Raw genomic sequence first — 15963 nt, forward strand, 5'->3', positions numbered from 1 at the left:
TTTTTAAATGGGATGACTGTTTAATGTAGTTACTGAATGACAAATGGTATCAATCTAATTCTGTGCGTCTGGGTTTTTATAAAATTACAGTAACTCAATGTATTATCTTGTCTGATTCTTAGCAACTGCAAATCCTTTTTTTAATTAAGTTTAATATACGATATTTATACTTATTGGCTGCTTAAGACTGGGACCAAACAGAATATTATCCCAAAAGCAATTATTCAGTTTATGGTAGTGTTTTCCTTAGCGAGCTTCTTTGATTTTTTCCCTAATTTCTTGATTCACTGCTAGAAATAAATGGACATTTTTAATGCACACTGACAAAGACGAAAATGGATCTACGGCCTGGAGTAGGAAAAGGTGTTCATTCCCATTTACTTCTTTGCATCCAGTAGAAAATACAGCACCTGAAACAAACTGTACTAAAATGCTCCAGCAACTTTATTGCACATTAACATAACAGCAAGGACAAACATTTGTAAACATGTTACTTGTATTAAAGGATAAAAAATGGCTACGTGTACATTGCTGCCAGTTAAAACAGACATTTCCCTTAATTTTGCTCCATGAGCAAGGATGTAAAATTATGAATTTCGTGCCATTTTTTTATTTCCCATTCACTATTAATGCTTTTCAAAATGAAGTCTTGATCTGTGGGGAAAAAAAACAACAGTTGCTCATGTTTGGGGCAGCCTCTCCTGAAATAGTTTTTCAGGATCTTTAAATGACATTGGGACAAAAGTAAAAAAATGACATCCTGAATTCTTACAAGGGATGTCGGGAATTTGACTTGTATATTTTATTATGGTTGGAACAGGTTTTAGAAAGATGCCAGCATAGCATTTGTGGCAAACTGCTAAATTTGAAAAAAAAAAAACAAGATGGCAATGAACGTGTAGCAAACAACTTCTGTATCAGCAGCCAAACCTGTCTGTGTGACATACAGAGAACAGTTATCAGTGGGCAATTTCTGTAGTACAAAAAATGGCAAACTGATCTCTCGCTTCTAGGGCAAGATGAGAAGTATTTGTGTACTGTGGTGTATTGACCAGCTTATTCTACATCTCGGTGGAGGAAACCCTTTAGGCTACCAGAGGCTTGTACACCAACCAGGACCATCTATGATTCCATGATATATTTATACTAGTCAAACCCAGTTCCAATGACAAAGGCATAGTGATGACCACTTTCTAGTCATCAAACTGAAGCCTGGAATGGTCACGTCTGGGGCCTTATAAGCAAGTACAGTAAGAATGATCAAATTATCATCTTGTCTAGTTGTTGTGCCAAACATGGAAATAAACTCCCTAAATATGTAAGCAACAATACTAAACTGGTGGCCTTTGTTCTTCAGCTAACTCTAAAATAAAAACAAACCACACAGTTCTACTTACAATGTATGCAAACATTTACCTGGCAGGTTTGTTTTAAAGTGCAGCTACATATTTCACTTAAGGCAATACTTTTAATAGTTTTGCTTGTGCACACTCCCTGGAGGTTTTGAGAAGAGCATTTTAAGCAGGCGAGCTGTGTTGCAGGACCGTTTTCATTTTGCATATTGATTCTATTTTAAAACTGTAAAGGAACCATGATCATGATAAACAGCACATGCCGCTTATTTTTGTCATCTGACTGAAATTCCTGAAATAACACTATCACCTTATCGGCAAACATTTGAGGGAAATCCTCCAAAAAAGGATGGGATTCTGGCAAACTGTGTGGAATTGTCTAGTACAACAATTTATTACTGCTGAGCAAATGGAATATTTTAGCCATTTTTAGTGACAAGAAAGACAAAGGAGGAATGGGATTTATCATTTGTTCAATAAAACCCATTTTTATAGCCCACAAATTTGAAAGAAAACTTTAGATTTTTTTCTGTTGCGGTAGTTCTTATAAATGCCACATTTCTTTCTGGGCTGTGTTGAGCTGTGGAGTGCATCCAGGAAAGTGTGGCTGGGTTATGGCATATTCTTCTACAGCAGGGGTCTCAAAATCAGCTCCTGGAGGACTGTGTTTTCTGCTTTTTTGTTCCCCTATTTTCTTTGATGTACACTATATTGGGTCTTTTAATATTCATTACTCAAAGTATTTACTTTGTTGTGCAGTTACCTGCAAAACAGCACTGAGAGCCTGGTCAGACGCATTGCAATTAGGCAGTTAAGTAATTAGACCAGCCATGTGACTGAAGACTTTGATAGAACAAAAAAGCAGAAGACACTAAGCTCACCAGGAAAAAAGATGGAGATCCCTGCCCTACAGCATTTACAGGTTGAATCTCTGTCAAAGTGGGCTGCATAGTGGAATTTCTCAGAGCCAACCTGAAAATGTACTTTTTATTTTTAAATATAAAACAGGTGTAAAATCCACAGTACCTATGACTCAGATAACATAAAGAAAGGGATATCTGTGGCCCAGTACCTCCTACAACAGTCTATCAAGAAGAAAACGCTACCTCCACTCACCAACATTGAAGATTTTAAAACCAATAACATGTTTTCAGGACCACGGCTTCAAATCCCCCCTAATGGCTCAAGTTTCCTTAAAAATATGAAATTATTATTTGATTAGATAAGAGTGAGAAATTAAAAAAATATTTAAATATACTGTATATGTACCATAGTTTGACAATCTTACATTTTAATGTTACTTTTTAGTTCCACCATTTTCGGCTTGTATTTTAGTCTAGGCTCACAATTCAGACTTGATGTCACTAACCTAGGTCATTGGTGTTTATATATGCTTGATTGGTGTGTTTTTGGCTTATAAATTCTGGACAAATGCTGTTCAAGTACTCACAAGTTCACTGCAATGTTTCAATTTGAGTCAACTTGCTACAATGTTCGTTAAAGAGGTTACAAGGATACAGTTATAAGAAAATACAGAGCTTTGAGGTTTGTGAACCTTAAACATCCGGGATAAAACTGAGGTATTTGGGATTAAATCCTGGCTCCCAGGATGCAATCTTCTCCATGTAAATTAGTTAACATACAGTATAAACAAAATTTCAAGCCCACTAGCAATGCCAGCAGAGAGACCTGAATAACAGAGTTCAATAAAAAAAAATTCCATGTTTTGCAAATGTTTACACCACCTGTAAATGCAAACCTTTCAAAGCCCTAAATGAAAACTAATTATTGAATATAAAAATCTATAATAGTGTATCACTCCTCCTAATGAATATGTTTACATGTTCCTTTTTGTAGTAGTAGTAAAGCTTAAAAGGGTTTGTTCTCCATGATGAATTAAAATAGGATACACTGGTACACAGAATATAATGAGCATCAAAAGAAAGTTATTACTACCTCACACGTATGCCTTTAGACCAAGTATATGGGTTTTGGATATTGACTGTTTTTGACAGGTCCTTCATAACTAACAGTGATGCACTCAAGTGACTTTGACTGTTGTATAAGCACTAAGTCACCTTGATCAGAGTGTTGACTGGACACAGGTGATGAGATGATTCAATCTGCTGCATTTCAAGCCTGGTGAAACTCAATAAAGACAAACAGAAAGTAGGCGATATACCCCACTTAACAAGAAGACAAAACCTTTGCCTTATTGGTGTGTTGAAGGCTGGACTAATTTCAAATCCTATTGCTCACTATCTGGGGTATTCACAGCAAGATGTTTTTAACTTAGCAAGATGACATAGCTAAATGTCCATGATATGCCAGGATTTGGACAACCAAGAATCACAATGCTTCACCATCAACTGATTGATGGCAACCTGATTGCACACTACTACACTGCTCAAGCCCTAGAGCCCACTTGCCACCCTTCTTTCAGGCTTAGGCTATCCTCATAACATTCCAACTGGTCACATCCTGAAGTTGCTTGAGTGACAATGTCTTTCTTGCAACATGAGATGGAGCAATGTGTAGTGTCTAGGGCTCAGAGACCTATAAATTGGCACAGGCTTATTGGGAATAGGGACAGAAGGATGGGACAGAAAGCCACAAAAAGCATCTGCATCCCAGTGTAAAGACTGAGTCTCACATGTACATCTCGTAGTGCTTCCCCTGTGGCACAGAAACCACTTGTCTGTGACTTCATGTCACTAACTTGCTGTAGGCCATTGGTGTGTGTGTATATGCTTGACTGCTGTGCTTTTGCCTTCCAAGTTCTGAACAAATGCTGTTCAAGTACCTAGAAGTTCACTGAAATGTTTCAATTTATGCCACCTTGCAACAGTTTTCTTTTAAAATGTTACAAGGTTACAGTTATATGGGAATACATAACTTTGAAGTTTGCCAACTTTAAACATCCGGGATAAAACTGAGGTCTTTGGGATTAAAGAATGGCTCCAAGAATGCAAAACTGGCAAAAGGTTATTGGGAATGGGAACAGAAGGATGGGACAGAAATCCACAAAAACTTCAGTGCAAAGACTGAGTCTCACACGTACTGTACATCTTGTGGAGCTTCTCCCTGTGGCCACAGAAATTACTAGCCTGTGTCTTTCACAGCAGATCTGACCTAATCAATCCTGTTAATGACAAATGTTAATCATCACCAGTGCATTTACGTCTGTCTTGTCTATACCACAGAATTTCAGTGCACCTGCTACAAAAAGAGGCATTTTCCTGGCACTTCTGTGAATTTGTTTCAGTTATGAGTAATGCCATTCTTTTGATGCTCAGTCTATATTTATTTAATGCAATGATTTTGGTTGGGTTCTGACAGCTATTGATTTCGCAGTGAATCATACAGTTAGATCATGCACAGACACATGAGGTGTCACAAAATTATGTTCTAATGTGTTTCTGCGTGAGCAGGGAATAAAATTAGATTTTTAGACCCATTAAACACAAGTGTTAGAGTGTTTCACCAGACAAAACAGAGACAGGTTTTTGACCATGGAAGCTCACTCACAAATCCTTCCATCCTCTCAGGTTAAAAAGTAAACTGGCATTTAAAAAAATAATACACAGAACCAGCTGTGAGAATACTTCAGTTCAGTTGCAACTATTTAGTATATATGTATTTGTTTCACACAGGGAATTACGTGGTACTAGGTGAGAAATGCTTAGTTTTATTACTAAGAGGGTACAGTATGTGCTCCACAGTTTTCCTTGTGCATAGGTGCATGAAGAAAGTCCTACAGCTAGAGACTGATGAATTCAAAATCAAGAATCTAAATTTTTGGAACCAGTGATGTCAGGTTGCAGAAAAACAGTATTCAGTCTAAACCTGATTCGGTGCAGGAAAAATACACAGCTATGAAAACCATAGAAAACATCACCCCCTTCCCCAACACAATGGTAAAGGTCAGGACAAAGATTACAAATAGCCCATACTCACAAGATCGCGTGGAATGAAAACAGAAGACTGCTCAGTTCCACTGCAGGTTATTAAAACCAGCAAATCAGACGGGAAAACTTTACACACAACCTACTGTATAATTACTGTGTTCTGTCCTTACGCAGGAGCAATTTCTAAGTTGCTCTGCCAGACCAAAACAAAATCCTCTCATCTAACCCACACCATGTAACTCCCCAGCGCCACGACGTGGAAAGATGAAGTGACTGGAATAAACTGAGGTTTTAAAATTATTTTTCTTAACCTTTTCCATTAATTATTAATCATTCCTTCCTTCCCCTGTACTTTAAAAAAAAAAATCCCTTTTTTTTCCTGAAGTAGTTGTGAGCTTTTAAGCACTAGAAGACTTTCGAAATCCATCTTCCTCGATCTCTTTCCCTTTCCCTTCAGTTAAAAACAATGTTTGTGGCCCAGGTTAGCTCAAACACGGACTCTCCTAAACATCCACAAGCTCTTCAACCCCCTGGAAGATGATTCCTCAGAACGTTTTATCAAAATCACACAGGCTGACAATGGAGGAGACACCTCCTAGATGAAGATCTACCCCCAGAAATCACAGGGACTGAATCTACCAAAGCCAAAAGAGTTGGGCTAGCGGACTTACTAATGATGTGTTACTTTCATAACCAAGGTTGCCTGAAAATAATCAAGCAACACACATGGTTACATACAGTATACGGTATCAGTGGCCCACTGTCAATAACCCTCCTCCAACAACTCTCACCATCTGTATGCGTTTGTACTTCAGAAAGCAAGACACCAGCTGGAACAGCAGTACTGTTCATTCACACACTGGAACTGTAGTCATTATAATGTATGCAATCATCTTAATTGAATGCACATCACCAATTGTAATGCAATATTTAAGTTCTTAATATCTCTTTTGTAAGATAGCACAAGACTTATATTTAAGACAAATTAAGTATATTTGTGAATGTATATTAACACGCAATGCACATTTTCTTTAAGTGTTTCCATCTGCAATTGGATAATGGGGACTGACCAAGGTGTTTATATGGGGTTTGGCAATGGTTTTCAACGCACCACTTTTCTTTACCGACAAAAGTGGCCAAGGCCATCTGTACTGTTAATGCAAACCTGCCTAATGTGTACATTAACTCTTTAGTTCTCTGATCGTAGATGTTCCAGCTTTTCTAACCCCACAGTAAAGGCATTATGTTAGCTCGTAAGTAGTAACCTTGTCTTTTTCAGAGGGTTACAAGGCCACTCAAGGAGATTCTCCCCCTATTCTCTTTCCCTAAAAGAAACACACAAAAACACAAGCGACCGGACAGTGTTCCTCCTCCTAGCGCCCGACTCTCAGCACCCACACACCCAGGCGCTCTTCTGCTCCTGCTGCAGCTGGACGGTGCTTTCTGTGCCCAGAGGCTGACTTAGCACCAAGGGCTTCTGGCTCTTGAGTTTGTGGGCCACCGTCATGAAGATGGCCTCCACGTGGTCGTTGTCATTTGGGTTCTTGGCCGAGGTCTCGAAGAGGGGCATGCTGTGGGAGTCGGCGAACTTCTGCGCCAGGTCGGTGCTCACCCGGATGGCGTCCCGCAGGTCGCACTTGTTGCCCACCAGGATGCGCGGCACCTCCACGCCCAGGGAGTGCTGCTTGCACTCCTCGATCCAAGCCGGCAGGCTCTGGAAGCTCGAGGCGTTGGTGACGTCGTAGACGAAGACCACGGCGTGCACGTTGCGGTAGTAGTGCTGCACCATACTCTTGCGGAAGCGCTCCTGGCCCGCGGTGTCCCAGAGCTGGATCTGGAAGAGGAGACGCAGACAACATCAGGATGAGCCAGCATTCTGGAGCCAAAATAACTCTAATAATATTTGCTTACACTTATATAGTGCCTTTCTGGACACTCCACTCAAAGCGCTTTACAGGTAATGGGGACCCCTCCACCACCACCAATGTGTAGCCCCTACCTGGATGATGCGACGGCACCCATAGTGCGCCAGAACGCTCACCACACACCAGCTATCAGTGGGGAGGAGAGCAGAGTAATGAAGCCACTTCATAAATGGGGATTATTAGGAGGCCATGATTGGTAAAAGCCAATGGAAAATTTGGCCAGGATGCTGGGGTAACACCCCTACACCTTTCGAGAAACACTCTGGGATTTTTAATGACCACAGAGAGTCAGGACCTCGGTTTTACATCTCATCTGAAGGACGACGCCTTTTTACAGTATAGTGGACCTGTCACTATACTGGGGCAAGAGCACCCTGGGTTGCCTGTTGTGAGATGCAGGGTGAAATGGATGCTGCAAAATAAGAAATTCTACAGTGACTCTTAGAAAATCCATCCAAGATCAATGCGGAAAAAGGCCTGCAAGGGTTCAAACTATACAGCACTAAAATAAAATTACTCCTGTAACAATGACATGGATAAGTATTAGTGTTTTAGTTAGTGGGTAGCTTCATTAAGCACTTACTAAAACTGGCATTACAAAAAATAAAAGATGCAATAAAGCCTCCTGTGCAGATAGTGTTGTCAAGATGCCAGATTTCTCACTGTTAAATGCAGCTACACCATTTTATTTTATATGGAATACAGTGTTCCTCTGTAAGAACTCAAGTGCATTCTAGTTAGCCTACAAAAAACTGCATCTTATTTCAGACAACAAATACTCATGAATTCAAGTTCACATAAAAAGTAGCTCCTGTTTTAAACCTAGAATTAAAACTAAGTGACTGTACAGGAGATTCAGATGTTAAATTAAACCGAATTGTGTAACTACAGTAAAATAAATTGTGGAGCTACCAGAAATAAAAGAGAAAGAACTCTAAAAATCTTGTTAAACTGTAATGATAAACCTTGGCACATGAGTAGGCAGAGTGTTGGACATCAGCTTCCTGGGAAGTTGTATTTCTTTGCTAGCCATCTGAATACTGACTCAATCTGTAAACCGTGTGTCAGCGTACCTGTGATGACAACAAGAAGACCAATTCAACAACAGGAAGAAGCATCACATCTTGATCTTTGTCCCTCAAGAAACACAACAGTAGGCAACTGGGTGTTTATGACACTACCATCATTAGTTATCTCAAAAGCCAGCCTTTTTAGTAGCCATGCTAAAAGTAGAAAGCAACATCACCAATCCATATTAGAAAGTGCTGATAAACTACACCGTGATGTGAGAGGATATTTTTACATCTCTACGGAGGGCAGAACACATCTCTACACACTCAAAGAGCTGTGAATTTACTAGGAAGAAAGGTAAACTTCAGAAATAGAGTGGTATTGCTATGTCACCAACAGAAAAGAAAGTAAAGTTTTGCAAACTTATTTCTACATCTTAAGTAACTTTAGAAATGCTGGATTTTTTCCATTAGTATTACATTACCCTCATTCATAGCTGTTTTACTGTGAAACCTTTAACCACAGGCGGCCAGCACTAAGCATTAACACAACTGTCTTGTCAAACAAGCTTTAAGTCTTAAATCTTAATCTTTACCCGACAGCTGTATTCAAATTGATTTGCTTCAGTCATGTTCAAATTCTAAACAATTCCAAACATTCAGGACACTTGGAAGACCACTGACATACATTCACTTACACAGGAATTTCCTCTTAGTTAATTATTGCCCTCTTTGCATTAATATACAGATCTTTTATCACTTCCACCATTTATCTGCTTGATCCAGCCATCCATTTTCTAACATTTTTATCCACTACAGGGTTGTGGGGGAGCTGGAACCTATCCCAGCAAGTAACAGGCACACTCTGTAACAGGCGGGATACACTCTGGACAGGACACCAGTCCATCACCATTATCTGTCTGTTCCATGTTTGTTTTCCAGGATACGTGCTACAACATAACAGAAAGGAGCCTAAGCTACACTTCTCCAATGTTCGCTATTTTACAGAAACGTCCTGTGGATTATTTTGAATAATCAGGCATGCAGAGAAATACATGTTTTTTTTTTCTTTTGATATACTATTGGAACTCAAATGTAAGTTTTTTTTTACTTTCCGTCTCCTTCTAGAAATTGCTGACTACTTACAGTATGTGCCACGGTGCACGGTGTATTCTGAAGTGGGTTTGGGTTTACACATGTTTATTGGTATCGCCTTCCAGAGAAGAGATGAAAAACACCCATGTGCAATCTGAGAAGGAGAAGGGAACATCCCATCCCAAACTGGAGGAAACGATATCCTGATCTTGGGCTAGCACTTTATTTTAACATTTAACTGCCGTTACCTTTTGCTTTTCAAGAAGCCATGCAGTTCCCGTTCATCGTGCAGTGATTTATTCCTCTACTGGGAACGAGACATTTGAAAGGTGGAACAAGAATGGCATTCACGCAGTTCAGACAATCAGTAGTTTGTTACCATGACTATCGCATAGTAAGCCTATCTGTTTATAATACACAATAGATGTCAAGACCCACAGTAGCCGCACAAACTAAAGCACAAAAATCTCAATAACCACATTATTATTGAAGATTCACTAAATCCACTAAATTATGTAGGCTACGCAAGCAACTGCAGGCGACATCTACTTGGGCTCAAGTCGGACTCAAATTCAAATTCTGTGAGCTTTATTGACATGATGGATGAATTAAAGTGTTGCAAAATCAGAGACATTTACAGGGAAAACATATTATTGGACATTTACAGACATTGCATAAAACACTGTTATGAGACGGGCTCACTCTCTGTTCCTCAGGCTGTGACAGCAGAACACGTACTGGGCTGCCATCTCTATTGAGTTTCTTCCCCCTGTAGGATTGGAAGCTGTTCTGATTTTGGCAGGTGTGTGAATTCTGGGATTTGTTATTTTAGGGAGAATTGTCTGTCTAATCCCAGAGTATTTCTCTGCTTCTCCCTGCTGGCAGTAGGAGCACAGCCTTTCCTCTCTGGACAGCCAGGTCATCAGGATCCGTTTCTCCTTGATCTTTCTTGCCCTCGTCACCTACTCGGCTAATGTGCTTTTTCATTTTAGAGTCCTGTAGCATTCAAGTTAGTGTTGTGTTTGTGCGTGTGGGGCCCAGTGGGTACGATAGTGTTGTTCGGCTTGTGCTGTGATTTGGTTGACTTTGATTTGTGTTGTTGTAGTTGTGCTGTCCTGAGGCTGGCTGGTTCCAGTGAGCTTCGGGACCAGCTGGCTGGGGGGGCTAGTTAGATTTCTCTTCCTTAAATTAGTATATGCTTTTAGATAGAAAAGAACAAACCGAAGACCAGGCTGTGCATCTGTGCCTGGAAGAACACCACTGCCCAGCCAGGCTCCTGAGCAACTACACCCACTCATGGTGAGGCCGCAACAGCAAAGGACAGTCAGGCCATGGCAGCAAACCGAAAGAGGGTGAGGAACAGACTGGGATTAAAAAATAACATTTTCTTTCTCATTACTACAGTATTTTTATCTTCAAAGATCTACAAGATCCACAGCACAGACAGTCCCTTCCTTTAAGACGGCGTCTGTAAGAAGTTCCCCCCTGTCATCAAGGTGGGGAAACTGATTTCAGCTTGGACTTGTGCAACTGTTGGTACAATACTAAAACAATACACATTACGAAACGCCGTAACTCTTAACCAGCCCTAAGAGATATCCACAAATTCTTCACACTACAAGCCATATTTTTTTTCAAGTTGAATGTTAGGTATTTAAATGAGGCCTGCAGACAGGGTCCAATTTAGGGCTAACACAACTTAATTAATATACCTAAAACCAGCAATTAGGTATATTAGGCAAGTTAACCAGCAATGTCTGAAAAAAATATTCAGAATTGCAAGAGACTGTACTACACTTTCAGAAACACACTAGTTTGCAGTTTACTGTTGGTTTTTTTTAGAAAAACAGTCAGTTCAACCAGCTCTATATTAAAATTAATTCACTGACCAGTAATATACATGCGGAACAGGCTTCTAGATTTTATTTCATTTCAATGTCTCACTCACACCACACAAGTGATGTGCTATACACTCCTGCTGTAGAAATGCTATAACGAAGTGATTCCCAACCCTGGTCCTGGAGGAGCACTCTCATTTGCTTTTTTTCTCCAGATGAGTTCTGAATCACGGGCTAACCGATTCCAGTTTTATATAAAGAGTATATTTGTAAATTTGCTTTCAGATTACAAGGTCTAAAGGTCTTGAAAGCTCGAATAGGATTTGAAATTGGTATTAACCCTTTAGCAATTTCCGAGTGTCCGAAGTGCTCTCATTCAGGTGTTGCCTGAAATCGGAAACCCAGCAAAAGGAAAAACACTCACTGTAGGAGTGGCTGATACAGTATCGTTCCCACCTGTGTCTATTTATTTTCAAATGATTAACTAGCAAAAGCTAGGTAGTCAGAAATCATGGCAAGCAAGTTGAGGAGAGAACGTGTAAAGTTCTGTATGTTGAAGATGATGAAACAGCGCCCAACTCAGGTGGACTCAATTATTTAGATCCAATAATTCTCCAGCTTTTATTACACATAGACATAAGACCATAATGATTTCATTACATAACAAATTATTTTTAAACTATTAATAAAAGCCTTGGGTCACAATTAGCTTTCCTTCCCTTGTGATGCTTTGGGACAAATGCATAAAATAACTACTGTATACTGAATATAATCACCAACTGAAATTCTGAAGCAGACTGCTGTTGGACTTTTATAGGCTTATTTTATTAAATGTATATACTTTTCACAAACAACTGTCAACAAAGCCAGCACATCTTTATTCTGCCACAAAAAAGTACTTTTTAATGTATGGCTTTACAATAATCATGTAAAAAAATTAACACACAAAATGCAAGAAAGGGCAATGGAAACAGCACTTGTTGAGTTTTAATGACCCTCTGTACATCCGTGAACAATCAAGGAGCCAGAAAAAACAGTATTCTTTTTGATTTGTTCATTTCTGAGTCACACTTCAGACACTCTGAGACAGTGAAGTAGAAAACATTAAAAGGAAGCAAGCACATTAATCAGACCTCTGATATGCGTTCGAATTTTGTACAGAAACCCAGGAAAACACCACTGTTCGAAAAAAGTCTTGCCTGCACTGGATAGTCACAGGGTTACATAACTAGTTTGTTACATAACAAACTCCAATGTTAAAACACAGAACAGTTATTAAAGACACTCGCTGCCATAAAAAAAGAAAACAGAAGAAAATATGTTATAGTAGAAATTACTAGTCTTTCAAATCTATTATAAGACTTCACAGCCTGATTTGCCATGCTAACCAAATGTGTTCAATGTTATTAAAATATCGTACGAAACAGAGTGAGATCTGTTGAACCACTAATGCATAAATCATAGGCCAATTAAAAATCCAGTTTACTTAACATCTGGCCTAAACTGGATTACATGAATAATTAAATAATGCTAAAACTATGGTTCTATGAAAAAATAAAGGCAGGTCTGCATTAGATCATACAGTAAGAAACTGACCTAGAATTAGGGTTAGAGTGTAATTTTGCCTACAGCTGTTTAAAACTGAACTAACTTTCATCTGGCCTGTAAGACACGTAACCTGATCAACCCCTGTAAAACAAGGATTAGCGTTATTCACAAACTGTCCCGCTCAAAAAGCAACAGACCAACAGCAGAAGCCACACCTCACCTTTTTCTTCCCAATTGCTTCAAATTTAATACAGGTTCTTCCTGCAGGTATACAAAACATCTAAGTTGCAATCAAAGTACACCCTTTTCATAACACCCTTTGGAATTACAAACCTTTGGCTGCAATGAAATCCATGGCTCCAAGCCTCTGTGTTTTTAAATTAACAAGAAATAAAATGAAAATTCATTAAAGACTGATTCAAAGAAAAAAAAACAATCAATGGTAGCATACAGTACTAGTATTGCTTTATTTACAGTGTTCAGATTCTAACATTATTTTGACTCTTTCCCTGACAGAAATTATTTTTTTCCACAGCTCCGCTTGAATGGCAGCAAAATACATTTGAGTCATATTAGCAAATGTTCAGTTGTGTTTGGTTTTGAATGTTCCGTTTCAACTGGGTATTTGTATTTTTATGTTATATGTTATATGTCTCGGCCTATGTATACTTGTCTTCCAAACAGTTGGCAAATCTAATAAAAACAAGTCACTTCTGTCTACAATCTAACTTCACAGATCTTTGAAGAAGATCCTTTTAGTGAATCAGCTGAACCTCTTAAACAAGCACCCAGCCTATTCCACTTAACAACCAGGTTGTTAACTGTATAATTAAATAATAAAGCATCCAATTGTATATTACAGCATCAGATTGTAATTCACTATAAAGAATAGGAAGAGACAATGTTTTACAAAGCATACTCTAAATTAGGGCCCTGAAGCTCTGTTCCTGGAGCTCCTAGTGTCTCTTAGGATTTGTACAAACCGCAGTAGTCATTTAAACAATTCTTCCATCCATCCAATTTCTAATTACTTCATCCAATACAGGGTTGCGGGTAAGCTGGAGCCTATCCCAGCAAGTAACAGGTGCAAAGCAGGATACATCCTGGACAGGACACCAGTCCATCACAGAGCACACAATGACACAGACAGACACAACGACACGCATTTACACCAGGACTAATTTTTCCAAAAGCCAATTAACCTAGTATTATGTTTTTTTTGGACTGTGGGAGGAAACCAGAGCACCCAGAGAACTCTGAGAACATACAAACTCCACACAGACAGCAATTTACCTCTTTAATTTCATAGGCAAACACTGAGTTTTCTTAAGGTCTCTCACAGCTGATTACTCAAAACATTGACTTCTTTACACAGAAATATAGGCACTGAGTGTTTTGTTTTCCTTATTACTGTTGTGAGGGAATAATGTTGTGCGAGTGTTTTTATCAGAATTCCACTGCCCGTTAGTTGCACCACAGACACAGTTCAAGCAAAGAAAGTTAAATATACAAGGTGAGGTGGTCATTATTATGGAAGTAATCCTGCTTGAAACACTTTAAAGTAAAACAGGTGTCCTGTCCAGGATACATCCTGTTTATTTATGAAACACCTCAGAGCCTCATTAGAAGGATTTCAGTTCTGCAGCTAATTAAATAATTAGACCAGTTATATAACTGGAACTCAGATGGAACAAAATTCAGAAGACATTAGGCCTTGCAGGAATTAAGTATAGGACGTCTGCTCTAAAAGGAATCAAATCCAACTAATCTTAAAAATCTCTTCACTGTGGATTTGAAAAGTCTCGTTCCAAAAAAAATCCAACCCCTTTCTACTAAAAACAGAACATGCAAGTCTGGGTCAGAGCAGATAAAAAGAAAAGCACATGAGTCCCTTCCTCACAAGCATGGGACTAGTGCTGCCCACAGTAAGGTCAGTGTTACACAATGGGACAGGGACTCCACTTCATTCAATATTTTAAAATGTTATTTGGGGAAAATTAGACTCAATTAAGGTAGTGGTTAATTCCACGCTGAAAAGTAGAAAAAAATCTTCTTTTCTCCTGGGCTTCATTATTACACTATGTGGCAAGTAAACGGAAGGCACAGGTGAAACTGCACTGTACAGTAAATCATGATTCGTGACCTTTACTCCTCAGCTTCCCGACTTGACGGTGGATCATCACGCTACTGCGCCCACACTGTGTCAGACTGTGCAACTCGTTTACGGGCAGGTTACTGTAGGACTTCGATTGCTCATGCACTGTGCGACTCTTTCGTGTCTGTATTTGAAAAGTGGTGTCGTTTTGATTTCAAAATAAAAGAAAGTCGACTTCCCGTGCGGGTGACAGGTAGAGACGTACTGTAGGAGGAAGAGATGTGCTGTACTTACAATTGTTTGTTCTTGATTTTGTATTAACTGTGTGCTGCTCTGCTTGAGAAGAACTAAACCTCATTGCTGGAACCCAGTTCTAAACGGTTAATCCTAAATGACACGGTTTTGGGTCTGGCATTGAAAAGTTTGTTTTTGGCAACTGTGAAGTACAGTATTGCAGCACAAAACACACACTTCAAAAGCAGGACCTGCCCATCACACTGAGAGAAGAGGAAACTAAGATTAGCTACTGGTCTGAACGTCAGGCGAACCATGTTTGAACGGTACGCAGGTCAGGTAACTGACGGGAACCCTGGATTCATTCCTTCAATCTGTCGCCTCACTCCTGTCAAACGACAGAGCTACAGATCACATAACATTACTAGGCATGACTTCACTGTACCTTGATTTTCTCGCCATCAATCTCCACCACTTTCTCCCTGAAGTCGACCCCGATGGTGGCCTCCGTCTTTTCCGGGAACTTGCCAGCACAGAACCTGTAGGTGAGACACGTTTTTCCCACCCCGGAGTCTCCGATCACGATAATTTTGAAGATCCGAGAACGAAGAGGGGGAAGAGACGAACCCGGGAGAGAAGTGGTGAGCTCAAGGGATGACTCCATCTCTGACATATTTCTGTCTGGCAATGATGCCGACTTTTATCAAGTACTAGTTTAAAATAAAACGTGCAAAATAAAATACAACGCAGAGCAGCAAAGGGGGCCCTTTTTTCTTCCGCCCACAATTATTTTTTAAAAGATTTCTCTTATTTTAAATATGCACCATCATTGCCTCCCGTCTGCCTTCCTACCACAAACACTACAACAACTACACGCACTGTTTGGATCACTCGCCACGTACGGTCAACATGCCCGAGCGCTCGCGAGAGTATGTGCAAGTGTGAAAACAGAGACAGC

At 39.6% G+C, this 15963-nt stretch overlaps 1 protein-coding gene across 1 annotated transcript; it reads right to left on the reverse strand.

Annotated features, from left to right (window-relative positions):
• Nucleotides 1–423: 423 nt before the first annotated feature.
• rab33ba (RAB33B, member RAS oncogene family a) lies at nt 424–15899 on the reverse strand. The gene is made up of 2 exons (XM_088916315.1): nt 15451–15899; nt 424–7094 (listed from the first exon to the last, which is right to left on the reverse strand). The coding sequence occupies exons 1-2, from the start codon at nt 15676–15678 to the stop codon at nt 6648–6650; spliced, it is 675 nt and encodes a 224-aa protein (XP_088772441.1). The 5' UTR covers nt 15679–15899; the 3' UTR covers nt 424–6647.
• Nucleotides 15900–15963: the final 64 nt, after the last annotated feature.

The sequence above is a fragment of the Atractosteus spatula genome, chromosome 1 (assembly GCF_055471065.1).
Source record: "Atractosteus spatula isolate fAtrSpa1 chromosome 1, fAtrSpa1.hap1, whole genome shotgun sequence".
Classification (NCBI taxonomy): domain Eukaryota; kingdom Metazoa; phylum Chordata; class Actinopteri; order Semionotiformes; family Lepisosteidae; genus Atractosteus; species Atractosteus spatula.